Here is a 17,626-nt window from a genome sequence, read left to right as displayed (position 1 = left end):
CATTTCTCATCAAAGTCCCAGTGTTTCTACGTCTCTGTAATATATACATTCATTAGGCAATTTACACATACATGAAAATACCGGATATAAATATGTAATAAATATGTAAGTATCGGATAAACTTTAATATATATATATATATATATATATATATATATATATATATATAAAGTACAGGGTTCAATAAAAATTTAAAGCTGGTATCGATTGGAAAAAAATTAAATTAAAATTTTTATGTACTGTTTGAAATTTTTTCAAAACCGCTTTCCTTCAAACTTTGCTAATTTTTTACGAAAAAATGGAAAGTTTTTGAAAAAAAATAACGAGAGATTTTTTTTCTGCTTTAGATAAGCTACAGATGCTTAAATAATTAGGATTGCATAAAAATACGTTTAAAAAATAATGAATACGACAATGGTTGTACTACGAAATTTTCATTCGTTTTTAGAACAAAGTTTTGGCTCATGCAGAATACAGCTTGAAGGCCTTCATCAGATTCGAATAATTGATCACTCATAATTAAAAATACCAATAATACCAATGTTACTCTTAAAAATCATTTATTATTTAAATCTAATGAGGGCTTCAAGTCTTCATTCTGCACCAGCTAAAACGTTGTCTTAATAACAAATAAAATTTAGTAGTAGTGTAACTATTGGTTACACTTATTTTATCATCTACTGTCATTTGAACCATTCAACATACATTATAAAAGTCAAGTGTCCTCATAGAATTTCTAATGGCCATTAAGACCTCTTCAGCGCTTAGATTTAGTCATCTACAGTTGGCCAACAAAAATTATTACATTAAAAAAAACTTTTTCTAATAGTAACTATGGTACAAAGTTATCGCTTATAACTATTAGCACTGTATTACTGGTGCATCTGTCAAACCTACCAAAACAAAAAAATATGAGTACAATTATAATTATTGCTTTTGATCCACTTCTGATTTTTGTAAAGAAGATGATGTAGGCTTCTCATTTGAACTATGATGAGTGGGAGATTCCCGTGTTTTATTCCAATCTTTTAAGCCTTCTGGCAAGCTCGTATCTTCTTCGAAGGATCCTGTACCTTCAACGAATTGTTCATAAGTAGATTTTTCTGGGAAGGGTCTTGGTCCAAGCAGCTCGATCATATCATCTCGACTTAAAATTTCTTGCTTCAATAGTCGCTCAGCAACCTATAAACAATATAAATAGAAACAGTAAAATTATTATTCTGTAAATTTTTTAGAAACTTACGGCTTGTATTTGATTTTAAGATAAAAAAATCTCAAGAATTTTTACTATTTTAAATTTTAGTTTACAGATCTTACAAAATTATTATACACAATCAGCTCTTTACTTTTGTTGTTAAAATCTGGAGTTCGAGTAATTTAGTATTTAAGATACTAGTAGATAATAACACCTTAATGTTGAAGTACCTATTATTATAAGTACACATTACGCTATTGATTTTTCTTTTATTCTATGAAAACATTTACAACTTAAAGAAAGAAAGTTTTTGTGCCTGTCAGCACTTTTATTAAAAAAATATATAATTTTTTTGGCATCAAAATACTTTTTTATACAAAACTGACGTGTCCAACATTACGCTTTACACGGAGTACTACAAAAAATTGGTCTTTAGCTACAGTGTTGCGGTCATAATTGACTTTCTAAATGCTTATCTACAACTTAATGTAATTAAATATAATTTAATTCTTAAGAAAAAAAAAAAAAAAATAGTAACAAACAAAATTAATTTAACAAAGGCAGTAATCCCTTTTTTTTAATATAACAGAATGTCAAAAATTCTTCATTTTTCGCGTTCAATATCTTTAAATTTACATACTCTTATTCCCATCTATTTTTTTTTTTTTTTTTAACAATAAGCTCTCTATTGGATTCTTTGTTTCATAAAATTTTCTCACTTAAGATATTTATGCTGCTTAGAAGGTCTAAAAGATATTAAAGCAATCATGGAGTAACTTGAAAATATCAACGTGGCAAGTCAAGCAATCTGAGTGCTGTAAAAAGAGTAACAACAATTATTGTACTGCGTATTCGCAGTCACAAACATTTGTTAGAGTACGTACTGCGTACTTGAAAAAAATTTATGATAAATATCTTTATATAAAATGTGGTTGTTAAGTTAGGGTATTCTGCACTACCTTCACCTCTGCCCAACCAACCTCCCTTTACCCTCACAAAATAAGAAAAGTCTTATTTTATCTTTGTTATTTTAACCCAATAAAATTACATCTGGGGTCTGCAGAGCTTAGTCAATCTGCACAATTATTAGAGACCTCTTTCAGGACCCGCTTGCAAAATATGAAAAAATCCCGTACATTTATTCGGTAGTTTAACCCAATTAAACTTTTCGTTTTTTTTTGTGACCCCTAAACGCTCACCGTACAATCATCCCTTAGGAACTCAACTGCCTGATTTTAAGCTCCTTTCCCTTTAACCTAACCCCAGAATACTCAGCACTGTATTCAAAACACATACCGCTGCTTCAGCACCCTCCCCCTTGCGAAATTGAGGAAAATTCCATAGGTTTGTCAGATATTTCACTGAATAACATTAGTCATATTTTTTGTCATGTCCGTTTTCTTTCCAATTGCAAAAAATTTAATAAATGTATCTGTTATTTTTATCTAATACAATTGTTATGTATTTTTCTCACTCCACCTTCTGCAATACATTTAAATCCACTGTTTTCCTCAGCTGTACATAGTTATCTCTTTAAGACCGATTATCTGTCGACAAGAATATCAAAAAAAATCTAATACAGTTATTATTTTATTGGAACTTGCATAAGTATACAATCTTAGGTACCATAACTTTTTCTTTTGATTCTATTATTTATTTTACACCTTAAGTTTTAAATAATTGAATACATCATATGACATAATATAATCATACATATTTTTTTATATCGAGCAATATAAAAACTAAAAAACCATGGTAGTCACCGCTAGTAGCCCTAAGAAATCATAAAGAGACAAAACACTCTGATACCCGATTTGAAGGAAAAAAATAACAATTGATTAATATAGTAATTTTATAACTTATTCTAATTTTTTCAGATTGTAAGGGTTATACTTATATATAGATTTATGAGGTTTAACTCTTTTTTAGAGGAGTTCGTAGACATGACGTTATGTATTCATCTGTGTAAGTACGTATAGGATACACCTTTAAAAAGGATAGAAGACAATAAGGGTTCGTAGGTACAAAGTTGGATTCGTACTGGCCATAACACGTATTACGAGACATCTTAGTGAGACAATGTAAGGACGACTCCTGACCTGCTCCTGACCACAGTACACAATATTTCGGTGTTACTTACTCCATTATGTACAAGTATATACTCTCTTACACTACTTTTGGGCTCAAAAATTTACCAATGCCTTAGGATCGCTTTAGTCTGCACTGCCTTAAAGCTCAGCCGGCTTATCAGTTACCTTACCTAGAGGATCGCTCTAGTTCACATTGTCCCGAAGATCCACTCATTGCTCTGTTAACATGAGAGAGTAGCCATTCGTAAGTGCAGAAAACTAGGAGACTGCTATAGCCTTGTCGTCAGCCGTCTCGCGAGGATATTATATATTATATCGGGTACAAGTTATAGAGTGAGAGTTGAATATCTCTATATTACATGATAATTAGTGTGGGACGGTTCACAAAACCTCTACAACACTCCCAAAGCAACTCTCTATAAAATAAGAAAAAACTATGTATTTCTCCGTTACTTAAACCCATTTAAAAACTAGGTATAAGTGGCCCATGAGAAAATAAACGTTATTTACTCTAACAAAACTAAGGCTATATACTTAAATGAATGTACTACTTTTATACTTGCATCTTGAAAAGGCTAAGTATGATTGGCTCTCAGAAAACAAAGGTTTTCTTAAGTGTAAACCTACATAATAAAATTTTTTAACCTGAAATTTATTAATAACCATAGGAAATTCCACAGTTGTTGAGAATTGCTTATGATGTAAAATAAAAAGTACTTAAGAGTCTGTTTCAATATATGATGTTTAATTCTTGGAATACGAACTGGATATCAAATTTTTTCTTTAATTGTTACTTCCTTATCTACGCTGTACTTTAGTTACTCTTTATCGTATACCTACTTACTTCAGTAACTCTTTAACTTGTACCATTAAATAACTTATTTGGTATACTTGAATTTTTTTAACCTTGATTCGATTAACAATGAAATAAAAAGATGAAAAAGATAACAAGTCAGAAAAACCAATTATAATTGATAAATTTGATGTTATTCCTCCAAAAGATCAGAAGCACCCAAACGGAAATTATTTTTATGGTTGATTATCACTATCCAATACTTGACTTTTAAAATTTATAACAAATAAATAGTTATTAATAATTCTTCTGTTGATCTGTTATAAAGAGATTATTTTTATTGTGTTACATTATATACAAAATTAAAAAACTATAAAAATAATCACCTTTGTAGGGATTTGTTATACCAATCGATCTCACGAACAAACAAAACTAATAATAAGTATTAAAAAGTTGCAGTAAGAACTTGCAACAGATTATTGTGTAATAATAAGTTCTTTTAGTTTTCTCTGATCTAGACTTTACAAACTGTTACTATTTTGTTTATAATCAACTTTTATTTACATCATACTTTAAGTTTGAAACTGTTGTAACTAATTAATCAAATAAAATTATTCCTGGTTCAGATATTGTTAAAAAATTGATATTAAATAAAAAATGGTGCTTTGTGTTTCATACATTCAAAAACACATACAAATATTTAAAGAAACTGCAAATAGCATAGGTTAAAAAAAATACAATTTGCAAAAAAGTTCTTGAGTAAGCAGTTGTGGAGTAAAACCATTTTTATTACAAAGATTTATTTCGTAATTTTCTCTTTTGGAAGACATTCTAGGTAATAAAACTTATAATAAACAAAAGTGATATAACCTACAGCATAAAAATGTTAAGTTAACTGTATTCTCTATCAAACAATGAAAAAACCAGTGGGCAGTGGGTGCTTAGGTACCGAAGTATGAAGTTATACTTCTATGAAAGTATAAGGCAGACAATATAATTATCATTATAAATATACCTTCTATAAAAGTATATTAAGTACAAAGGTAATGCAATTATCGATGGAATAAGTATACCTACGTTAATTGGGTGTAGTTTCAGTTAACATTTTAATGTTTAACAAATGAACAATCATAAATTAAATATTACGAATAATACAATAACCAGTGGACAGTGGGTGCTTGGGTGCCCGAATAAGAAGTTATATTCCTATAAAATTATATGGCAAATAATATAATTATAAACATAACTATACCTCGTATGAAACGATATTATGTACAAAGGGGGTGCAATTATCGTTGGAATGAGTATACCTACGTTAGTTGGGTGTGATTTCAATAAATATTTTAATATCTAATAACAGATTAATATAAACAACATTTTATGGCACAATTCAATATAAACAATATGGCAGCTGGCCAGTACAAGACTGTGTTCTTTCATCGAATCTTCCGATGGTTTTTGCGCCGATGACTTATCCAAAATATACAGATGTAGTGGCGTCATAGCTTCACCTCACAGAAAATTATAAGTTAATTTAGGGGTGTGGAGGAGCTATGAGGATGAGTATTCCACAACAGTCCTGTGATAAAGTATCTTTACAATACATTCTAAGGTTTTATAGGAAGATGTGATGGAGGGCGAATTACCCTACATATACCCATCTTCAACATATTTTCATTATAACAGCATTATTATAACATTTTCTTGAAAATATTGTAAGTTTTTATGGGGGATTGTGGGGGACACTAAATTTATGTGGACGGCTGAGGGGGCAGTAGAGGGCGTGGGTGTGGTTCACACAAATTTTGTTGGGTTTAATTCAGAGAAAAAAAAATTTTTCCTTGTATTGTGGTGGAGTTAAGGGGAGGCTGTGGAAAGACCATGGGAGATATGGGGGGGTATGTGGAGAGCCCCACCAATAATGGATATGTACATGTATATACTAGTTGGGCTTCGTCCCCCTGCGCGCTTCGCGAGCCAACCTCTAAGAAATATTTAAAACTTAGAAGTTTAATAACTTTAGATGATGTAAATTTAATGTCTAAAAAGTAATGGACTTGTTAAATAAATAATAAATTATTACCCAGTTTGTTTACTTTTCTTAATGCTGTTTCTAATATTTCAATATACTTAAAATATACGTACAACATATAGTTTCGTATCACAATATTTTATTTTATGAAATAAAATTATTCAAAACCTCTGCGCGCCAACCCCCCGGTTTTAAATAAGGATTGCTTAACCTCTAACAAAACTCTTATTGATTTTCCTCGGGGTCGATTGGTTAGAGTCTATTATGATTTATTTGTGTGCGTTTGGTGTGCGTGTGTGTATGTGTGTGTACGGAATAAACCCGCCCCGAAACAGCCGGGGTTACATAGGAACTCTTACCGATCAAAACAGTTTTTGAAAAAATCTGCATTCACCGGGAATCGAACCTACAACCCCTAGAACAGTGTTGTATCAGTAACAAGCACGCTTTCCACTGAGCCAAAGCCACTCTTATTGAAATGACAAATTAAGTCATTTCAAATTGATCACCAATGACATGTGCTATAAATAGCGGTTATCCACCGCACTGTCCCTCAACCCACTGTACCACAAGTCGGCCACTCCCCCCACTTCAGCACAGTTGTCAGTGCCAAAGCACTAAGCTAGAATGTTTTAAATTAACCATATTTTAACAACAGTTAAAGGCTAGCAAATGATTCTAAATTATTTATCAGTGATATCAATGTAGTTTATAGCAAGCGTTATCATAATAGAGTCGATAAAAGTATGAAGATCCTATAAAAGTATGATAGATACGCAGCATTCAATGTATGTAAATGGTACGCCTGCTCAGTGTTTTGTTCTCAGCGTTGCTATATATATGGTTAAGCAGACGCAACAAATATTTTTGCTTAAATTTTTAACGGCTGTTAAGACAGAATGCCAGCAATGATTTACATGGGGTAAAAAGGTATTTCCTAATAATAAAATTTACTTCATGTTTTACGATTTATGTATTATCATGCATGCTTACTTTTCAAACTATTCAAAGATATCTATGGACTACGTAAATTTAATGTTATGGGCTTCGCTCCAAATTTTACTTAATAAACACCATAGCATTGGCACATTTCGTTTTATCCCCGCCAGGTTCATACTCGGTGCCAATAAGTAAATGTGGCTAACTGCAATTATATCCTGATAATGTTTGTTACATGAAACATCGACTAACGTGATTTATAGAAATATAATTTTTAGAATTTTTAATTTCTGAATTCGTTATTTTAGCATCTTAAACAAAACGAAAGTCAGGATTACCAGCACATCGGCTTCAATACTCTTTAATGTACCTAGAAAAAAAAAGATATAAAAAAGTACATTAACACAAAACTCAACTTTTACAGTGAAATATAATTTAATGGACATGTTTCATAATCCCATAAATAAAACCATTATTTCGAATACACTCAATTAACGACAAAATAATTTTCGTAAAACTACATTATCGTATCTCGATCGATATTCTACAGGCTCCAGCATCAAATTCAGAAGTGTATTCATGCCATGAGGCATTACGATAACCTCTCAATTGAAATATTATCACTTAACCACAAATTAACTTTTGTCATCTTCATCAAAAGTATGTAGATCAATACATCACTTGCTCTACTGTTTCATCTCGAAATTTATTGTACTGTGCAATAATTTTACTACGTCTTTGTATTAAATATGCTCACTTAACAACCAACAACTTTATTATGTAGTTGTTTTTGTGGGTTATTTTGCTTCAAAGTCTTGATTATAAAAAATAAAGATTCTAGAGCGAACTAAAAAGTATGTATGATGTCAGAGTTATGGATTGAATGACTGCAAATCATCGAGAAGAAAGAGGTACTAACAATGATGCTCAATATACATTTTGTACCTTGAGAACGTATCAAGAGAGGTCGGAAGGAATAGACATTGATATTTTTTTATCTTTAAACAGTGTTAGAAAATGTGCTTGACATGCAGTTTACAAAATCTTAACATAAAAAAAAAGAAACTGGTTGTTTTTCAAATAATGTTTAAATCGCAATAATTACAAAATTTTGAACCTCTTAAACTCGAAGTTAACTTAATTTAGCCTCTTTATGTCGAATAATTTCTTAACTCTAATTACTCTCTTATTTGGATTTATCGGTCCTTTTAAATTCGATTTACTGAGGTTCTACTATATTATAAAGTGAATCAGAAGGGCTATTTTAAATGTAATATTTTTAGTGGTTAATTGGGGTAAAGAAGACTTATTTATTTTTTTTAATAGCTAATTTAGAGTTATAGTTTATTTCTGAAATTGTGGCTAAATTTTTTCCAAGCTATAAAGTGAATATATAATCAAGTACTTCTTCAATACACAAAAAATATGTATTTGAATTATATTTTATTAGATCTATTCACTTTAGGAAAACGTTTATTAAAAAAGGCTACTTGATAATCTGGCACAATTTTTTCTACGATCTATTCACTACTTAATGTTATAAATGTTTCATGATTTATAAAGAAAATTATTAATTTAAAATCCACAGGAAAAAACAATATTTTTAATGCAATAAATCGCCAAGATGGAAAATAAGCAAAAAAAAAAAAAAAAAAACAAGCAGAAAATATTTATATCTGGGAATACATTATTTGTCAATTCCAATTACAAAGCAAAGCACATTTTAATTGATATCTTATATTTTATAAGAATAATAGAAGCTATAATTGTAAATGTGAAAAGTCTTTTCAAGGAAGGACCTTAAAATTACTATTATTATTATTATCATCACAGTCATCATCATCATAACTGACGTCGTCGTCATCATAATCATAATTATGAATATGATCATTACTATTATTGTATTATTTTTTTGAAATATTATGATGAATATTATTTTCATTACATTACAATAATCTTTGTCACTATCACTATTATTATCACTATTATTGTTATTATTATTATTATTATTATTATTATTATTATTATTACTATTATTTTTACTATTATTATTACTATTATCATTATCATTATTAATATCAGTATTACAATCATTATCGTCATTATTAACAGCAAATTTGTCATTATTATGCAGCTCCGTCACATTTTCACGGATTGGTTCGCAAAAATATAATTTAATGAAAGTTTTTCAGAAGTAAAACGAAAGTCATTGTATCTTGAAACTGTAAACAAGGTGCGTATGATCTTGTTGTTTAACAGTATATTAGAGTCAAGAAAAAATTAAAAACAATTTTTGTAGCAGAGTTTAATGCAACATTTAATGCAAATGTACCGCAAAGTAAAGCAAAGCAATTTATGATTAAAAATGATAAAGTCAAAATTGTCGTAACTATTCTTTTACTTTAGAGGTTTAACGTAAAAAGTCACTTATACATACATAACGATATTATAACCATTTAAAAAACATTAACATTGAACAAAATAAGTAAAAGAAATCACATTGAAATTTTAAAATAAAATTGAAAGGAATATCATATAAAAAAAAATTATCAACATTTATTATGATCTACAAATATGTTAGTTGACAAACTGAAAATGTATTTTGAATTAAAAAAGAAGATAAAAAATAAACTAATGGCAAGCAAATAAAAAGCAATAATTTTATCAAAAACTAAAACGATTACAAATTTTGACGCATAATGGGACAAGTTATCACAATTCGTAGACCGAATGATATGTCACTTAGTGTTTCCCTTGGAATATGTAAGTTGGATCACAAACACTTTTAGAAAATCATAAGTGTGATTAATGTATCCTAATTAACACTTATTGTGAACATACTGTTTACTGTTAAAAAACTAAAAAAAATTTAATCCATCAACATACGTTAGTAACGATTTATAAAGTATATAGTAATAAAAAAATTTTAATGTTATATACATTACTGTTTTATATAATAAATTGATAGACTCATATTTTTCGTAAGAGAAGTGGGGGGATGGCACGCAGAACAAGGGGTGGTTAATATATATCTTCATAAATTACATAGTTGTTATTAGGTTCATGCTTACCAGCTGACCTGCCACACCCTTGGCCATTCTGTACCGCCCTACCAGCCTATCATATAAAATCACGTAAAATTCTGCGTGTTTTTAAGTAATTAATAAAAAAAAAAAAAGTTAAAATAAACACTACCCCACTCTGCTCCTTACCTCTCCACGGAGATTGCCTTAGAAAGCCTTAGAAAAAGTATTCTGTAGAACCGCTTCATTTCATTTTTTTATCGGGTTACCACATCAGCCTACTGGCCTAGTTGCCGGGGCCACCCACTTACCACCTATGTGGTGGTGTATTGACGCACCCATTTCCAACCTTTTTACTGATGTTATACCTAATCCATGAGCATAGTGTAAGTATCTCCGGTGAAACACCTTGTCAGTTAAACTGACACTCTCTGCACCAATGGTGCATTGGGTCCACTCGTCACTGTGTAGCCTTTCCTTAAAGAGGACTCTACGTTTCAGGACGTCCACGCCTCACCGATTAAGGCAGTGCTCTCGGCCGAAGCATCGGATTCAAGCTAATTAACATCCCCAGAGAAGTCTCAAGTTTCGGGGACCACTTCTTGCCAGTAAGGCCAGCGATCCTTGCCTAGCACATTGGATTCGCTAATCCCTACCTATAGCCCTAACACTGTTTCGCATTCACCCAGGCCCGAAGACCTGTGGGGCAAGAAAAAAATCCTGGAATTACTCCAAAGGAAAATTCAACAAAAAAACCCGCCCCGAAACAGCCGGGGTTACATAAGAACTTTTCCCGATGAGAACAGTTTTTGAAACAGCGTTGTAATCAGTAATAAGCACGCTTACCACTGAGACAACGCCACCCCTATAGAACCACTTTATCTTTCATAAAATATTATTACATGCCAGTGAATATCGCTTCATGACGTTTACTACACATAGATTTTAGATGAATTTTACTGAAACATCTAACTTACAATTGTTGTCGTATGAAAAATACCTACAAAAAATTGCGATCGTTCAACTGTACTGTTATTTATACGTTAAATTAAACAAAATCTCAATTTAACATGTCACCTTCTGGATGAATCACATGAAGTCGCAGTTGGATGATCTGAAGAAACTTTTCAATTTTTTTTGTACGGTAGATTAATACAAGATAAACTAATTACATTTTTAAATGGGTCGATTAGGCAGAAAAGCTTTATATAGGTATATCCGTATGACGGAAGTAATTGCTAGATTTGCTGCGTACTTTCATATTTTCTCTCCTCTTACCTTTCTGAACACTCACCCTGCTAACTGCTATGAACGTCCTTAAGTAAAAAAATCACGTTAGTCCTAAATGAAAAACTGTAAGAGAATATTAAAAAGAAAAATTGTTAAAGAATTGATTTAATTATTTTAAAAGTACGAAATTCTTTAATGTTAAATAAATATTCATCATTATTTAAAAATACAGCGACAAAAAAATATTTATCTTTTAGTTTTAGAATGAGTCATTGTATTGTATAAAATAAATTGTTACTTCAGTAAATAATTTATGAATTGACATAGTCGGTAGTGGATTCTAATTAATTAAAAAATAGTAAATAAATATCAAAACTACAGATAAGTTACGAACCACACTATAACAAGAAAAAAAAAGTTATTGTATAATAGGAACGGATTGTAGCAGAGTAAATAGGGTACTTGGCTAGTATGCAGAAGATCGTTGGTTTGATTCTTGAGGAAAATGTTTTTTTTATTTATTTTTTTCGGAGAATTAGGTGTAGTGTGACGTCCGAACTTCTAAGTGAAGGGCGGAACTCATAGATTCGTTCTACAAACAAATTAATTCAATTTTTGTTCGTCAGAAACCAGCCATCGGCCTAAAGGCCTTATTTGCTCATACTTACAATATGCTTTTCTTTTAAGTCGTTGACTCGGCGTTGTGGTGTTAGGTTTTAACGAATGGTATGTGTAGAGAGGTGTTGGTATATCGTACGCCGAGCTGGCGTTGACCTACTATTTGAATTTATCTGATGTAATACGGTCGTAGCGTATTTTATTCGTCTCTGTATCTTACGTCCTTGTAAGGTCTTTGTCATCGCTTATGTATTTAATTTTTCCTTGGTATATAATTTACTTATCAAAGTAAAATTTATGTTTCTATCAATTAAAATTTCTAATTCTTAGAATACTTTATGTAATTTAGTGATTGGAGTATTTTTATTAAGAAAAGAAACATAATCAACAACCAAGTTATGTCTTATCTGATGATTTAATAATTTAAGTGATGCCAAAAATAATTAATTTTACAAATAATATAAATTATCAAGGTTCAGATTCGCGTTTACAAGTTTTTATTTTTCTTAACTTAACTTACTTCTATGATCGTTGGTTAACCGCTGCTTGCGCGAACGCAGTCGCAAGATCTTACAAAGTTGACCGCAATGATGATCTTAATCCTACACGAGAGTACTCGTGGCGATGGAAATAATTAGGCTGCTGCTTTTAACGTCAAAACCCAAGTCGACGTTCTTTCTTTCTTGTTCCTCCTTGATTCACTTTTTAGGCGAGTTTACAGTGGCCTGGTTCGCTCAAGTTTTTTTCACACAGCTTAGTCACCGAACTAAGTCTTACATCCGCTTTAAAGACGCAACAGAACTCACTCTCCAACCTTTATAGTTACTTTGGAGCACTTGATGAAAGAGAAAAGGCAATTATTGGTACGTGCAAGGAGTTTTTATACTCTTGTATTTAAAGAGGACATGTCAAGTTGGGGATCCGAACGACCAATCAGAGCTTAACCGAATTACTCTCAATTTACACAAGCATAAACGTGGTGCAACAACTACACCGCGAACAATGGTAAAAATCGCTGATCTCGCGGATTTTGCATTTGGTACAGTTGATGTTGAAACTGTGCACGACATTCACTGTGGATCATTCTCAGTAATAAATGTTGAAACTGTTGATTGTTTTCATTCTTGCTGACATTTACTTCAAATTGATTTTGTAAGATTAGCGCTATATAAGATTATTTAGTACCACACTTGAATTAGTTGGTGCAATTAAATCGACGAAAATCAACTACCCAACAAAACGCAATCAATTCAGAAACTATTGAGCTCATCAAATCTAACTAGACCTGTGATTTAACCGCACAAACAATTTATCCCTAAGCGATTAAACCAACGCCAAGGTAACTAAATTAACTCTGGGAAATAATCTTGACCAAAAAAAATTGTTTAATGTATAAATATAAATTGAGGGGCATGGGTGGGTGGTACAGAGGGATGGGAGGAGGAAGAGGATCAAAAGGGATGTTATATAATATAAATAAACAGCAAAAACGTCCTCTGGAGCCTCAGCAAACTACAGCCATAGTCATTCGGCTGGTCGTATTCACTCTACAGATCGCGGTAAATACTTTAATCCCAGGCACCCGTTCATGGCAGAGTGTCCATGCAGACAACACAGCCGTGTGTCAGCTGAATGTTCAGCCCCAGGAAAAATCTTTTGCTTCGACCACGAAGGACATGGCAACCATGAGGGAAAAAACTGTCCTAAGCGAAAGGAGGATGAAAGGTATTGTACCACAAATAAATATGATAAAGGAAAACCTCAACGATCTCGTCATTCGAAAAACTCGCGCAAAAGAAAAGTTAGCTATTCGAACGACAATAATAAAAATTATAAACATGTCAGATTCGACAACAGAAAAGAAAAACCCAAGTACAACAAGAATCAGGGCAGTTACGATGAAAATAAAAACAAAACCAATAACAAAGGTGAGGATTCTTTAGTCTGTACAAACTTTCTGTTCTCTAAGTTTGACTTGAATGCATTCAATAACACAAGTCAACATGGTTTTGTTATGAGAAAGTGAAGGGTCATTTCCGAAGTAATTTTTGTGTAGAGTCAGAATCCGGAATCCGAATCGCTCTATCACGTCAGGATTTTGAGATATCCTAACCTAAAAGTGCCAAAATCGCGATTTTTGGCTATATTTGAGGTTATGTAGCATCGCAATATTCTTTCTTCTCAAAAATCGACCAACGACAATGTAAAGTAGAAGACTTGTTCTGTGAAATGCCGTTGAGTTTACTCAAATAGCTTATTTCTGCATTGAGATATTCCATTTTAAAGTTTTTGAGTATCATATTTTTCGTTACTTTTGAAATGTACACGATTCTGCAGTTTTTGATGTTGAAATTGGATACTCATGTTGATTTTCTAGATCCTACATTTGTCTTAATTCTTTTTCCATCAATAGGTTCTTTAAAACCAAAAATTAATAAGCATTAGGTTTCAGCACCCAAAACCATCCTAAGTATCTTAGCGGGGGTGAAAAACTCTAAAAACGGTCTAAAAGTATTGTAACTCCTGACTTTCTACATATTTCTGTATAGTTTTATCTAAATAAGTTTAGTAATGTGAGAAAAAATTTTACACAAACTTATGTCTGTAAGAACCACCCATGAGCACTTAAAAGGGGGGAGGGTGCAAAGGGGATGAAAGTCTTCAAAATCGATCTTAAAGTATTCTATCCTTTGATTTTTCTCATATTGTAACGTTTGTCCTTTCGCATAATTTCTTTTACCTAAATTTTACCCCAAATCCACAAACCCCACATAAATCCGAACCCCACATAAATCCGAACCCCACAAATCCACAAATTTACCGGACAGTTTTGGACTGTTATTTTTAAGTTCAGGGTTCATCAATTTAGGGTTTGTAAGTATCTAACAAGCAAGGGGACTCACATTAATCAAGCACCCCGATCGTGAGAGGCAAGGCGACTCACGTTAATCGAGCACCCCGATCGTGAGAGGCAAGGGGACTCACGTTAATCAAGCACCCCAAAGGAAACAGCCCTTACTACGCCCACGTCGTTGTTTCTGGGTAGTGCTGAAAGGAAGGTTATTACAGTTTGTGAAAGGCGAGGAGATTCATGTTAATTAAGGGATTGGGATACGTGCGTTTGGCATACGTGAATTTAGGATTTTCTCATTTGAAGTAAGACTAGTTCTTGACGGTTCTTAGCATTTTTCACCCCTTTTCATCTCCTTCAAAGTACTTAAGGGTCAGTTTGGGTGCTAAAATTTAGTGTACATCGTCTTATTACTCTAAATAATTGATTTATATAAAGTACACCAAAAAATATGCTGAAAGTCAAAAGGTAGAATACTTTTAGATTGATTTTAACAATTTTCACCCCCCTTAAGATACTTAGGGGGTTGTTTGGGGTGGTAAAACTTCGTTTACATTGTTTTCTTACGGTAATGAACTTATTTACTTTAAACTACACTGAAATATGAGGAAAATCAAAGGATAGAATACTTTTAGATCGATTTTGGTGACTTTCATCCCCTTTGCACCCTCCCCCCTTTTAAGTGCTCATGGGTGGTTCTTACAGACATTAGTTTGTGTAAAATTTTTTCTCACATTACTAAACTTATTTAGATAAAACTATACAGAAATATGTAGACAGTCAGGAGTTACAATACTTTTAGACCGTTTTTAGAGTTTTTCACCCTCGCTAAGATACTTAGGATGGTTTTGGGTGCTGAAACGTAATGCTTATTAATTTTTAGTTTTAAAGAACCTATTGATGGAAAAAGAATTAAGACAAATGTAGGATCTAGAAAATCAACATGAGTATCCAATTTCAATATCAAAAACTGCAGAATCGTATACATTTCAAAAGTAACGAAAAACATGAAACTCAAAAACTTTAAAATGGAATATCTCAATGCAGAAATAAGCTATTTGAGTAAACTCAACGGCATTTCAAAGAACAAGTCTTCTACTTTACATTGTCGTTGGTCGATTTTTGAGAAGAAAGAATATTGCGATGCTACATAACCTCAAATATAGCTAAAAATCGCGATTTTGGCATTTGTAGGTTAGGATATCTCAAAATCCTGACGTGATAGAGGGATTCGAATTTCGGATTCTGTATCCAAACAAAAAATTACTTTGGAAATGACCCTTCACTTTCTCATAACAACTCAAACCATTTTTTTTACAGACCTGTGTAATTGTTCAACTGTGAGATTTGTCACTGATTCGGGTGCTACGGAGCACCTCGGAAATTCGACAAATTATTCTAAAATGAAATTCGGAAAGTTTGGAAAAATTAAATGCGCAAACAAAGATTTGACAGCTGATTTGCAAACACAGGGAGTTGTCAAAAACAATGGATTTATAAACAATAATGGAATTAAATTGAATAACGTAATTTGCTCTGATCAACTGGTTTAAAATCGGCTATCACTTCGAAAGTTTGTTGACCAAGGTTTATCCATATATTTAGACAATCAATATTAACATATTCGACCTAAAGTCCAGAGAGTCAATTATCTTGGGCATTTACCAACAATCTCATTGGTTCGTAGAAGAAAATCTCTTGAATAGAAATATTTCTAAGAATGAGCTCATGGCTTGCATCGCCAAAAATTCGAGCTATTAACAACCCAAATACTTGACTCGAAGGGCTGCTGCTGAACTTGCCAAAAATAAAAACTAAAATCACCTACCATGAGCATATGGAAGTAGATCTGTTGTCCAGTGAAACTTCCACTCCTTACGTAAATGAATCATCGATAATAAAAACGAATCAGGATTCGAATGATAACGAGTTAAGTGAAAAACCTGCAGAAGAAAACTTATCTGACTCAAAAATAGAAAACTTTAAACAAACAATTTGTGACAGGAAAATTAACTGAAAATACAGTAACCGATGACTTTTCTGGTGAAAGAAAAAACGACTGGTTCTTTAAAAATAACAAGGCCATGATGTGGCACGTTCGTTTTGGTCACGCATCAGTGGATTATCTAAAGGCTTTGCAAAAGCGTTTTCCTAGTTACAAGTCTCTAAATGACGCCGTCTTTGACGATTTAATCTTGGACTGTAAAGTTTGTAAAATATCCAAGGCTACCAAGCTACCTTTTAAGAATACTCGAACCAGAGCCTTGAAACCTCTCCAGATTATCCATGCTGACACCATGGGTACTATCAACCCGCCATCTCATCCGAAGAGATATAGGTTTATATCTGTATTCGTTGATGATTATTCGAAACTTGTAATGGCATACCCCATGACGGCGAAAAGTGAAACTGGAAAGTGTTTCGAATCATTTGTAAAATCAACTAGAAATATTTTAGGATTCGACGCCAAAGTTTGCTATTTGAGATCAAATCAAGGCACTGAATTTACGGGCGGTTACACCCGTGAAGTACTAGAAAGACCAAATGCAGAATTGCAACTTGAGTGCCTGGACACACCAGAATACAACGGTGAAGCAGAAAGGTTCAATCGAACTATCCAAGTCAAGACGAGATGCCTTCTATATGACTCAGTTCTCCCGGAAACCATGTGGGATTTCGCTCTAGCAACAGTTGTTTACGCATATAACCGGACACCGCACAAGTCAAATGGTATGCAGGCTCCATTGGAAAAATTCGAAGAAAAATATAGTTTTGGTATAAATGAAATTCAGTTGTGCAGCCTATGTGCTTGTGCAAAGAAAAACTGGCCCCAAGTTTGGATGCGTTCGGAGAAG

At 32.4% G+C, this 17,626-nt stretch overlaps 1 protein-coding gene across 4 annotated transcripts in view; it reads right to left on the bottom strand.

The window, feature by feature from the left end:
* Positions 1-216: 216 nt before the first annotated feature.
* Positions 217-17,626, bottom strand: part of Afg3l2 (AFG3 like matrix AAA peptidase subunit 2) — an 84,018-nt gene continuing 66,608 nt past the window's right edge. For all 4 annotated transcript variants that reach the window (XM_014359995.2, XM_014359994.2, XM_089598693.1 and 1 more), the window contains exon 12: positions 217-1,182. In XM_014359995.2, the coding sequence (XP_014215481.2) occupies positions 928-1,182 (255 nt within the window). In that variant the 3' untranslated portion in view covers positions 217-927. The remainder of the gene's footprint in view (positions 1,183-17,626) is intronic.

Source organism: Copidosoma floridanum, unplaced genomic scaffold, assembly GCF_036245765.1.
Source record: "Copidosoma floridanum isolate Cflo_tuat_1 unplaced genomic scaffold, Cflo_Japanese_pri ptg000006l, whole genome shotgun sequence".
NCBI lineage: Eukaryota > Metazoa > Arthropoda > Insecta > Hymenoptera > Encyrtidae > Copidosoma > Copidosoma floridanum.
Note: the sequence above shows the minus strand (reverse complement) of the source record. Positions and strands in the feature narration are given on the sequence as shown.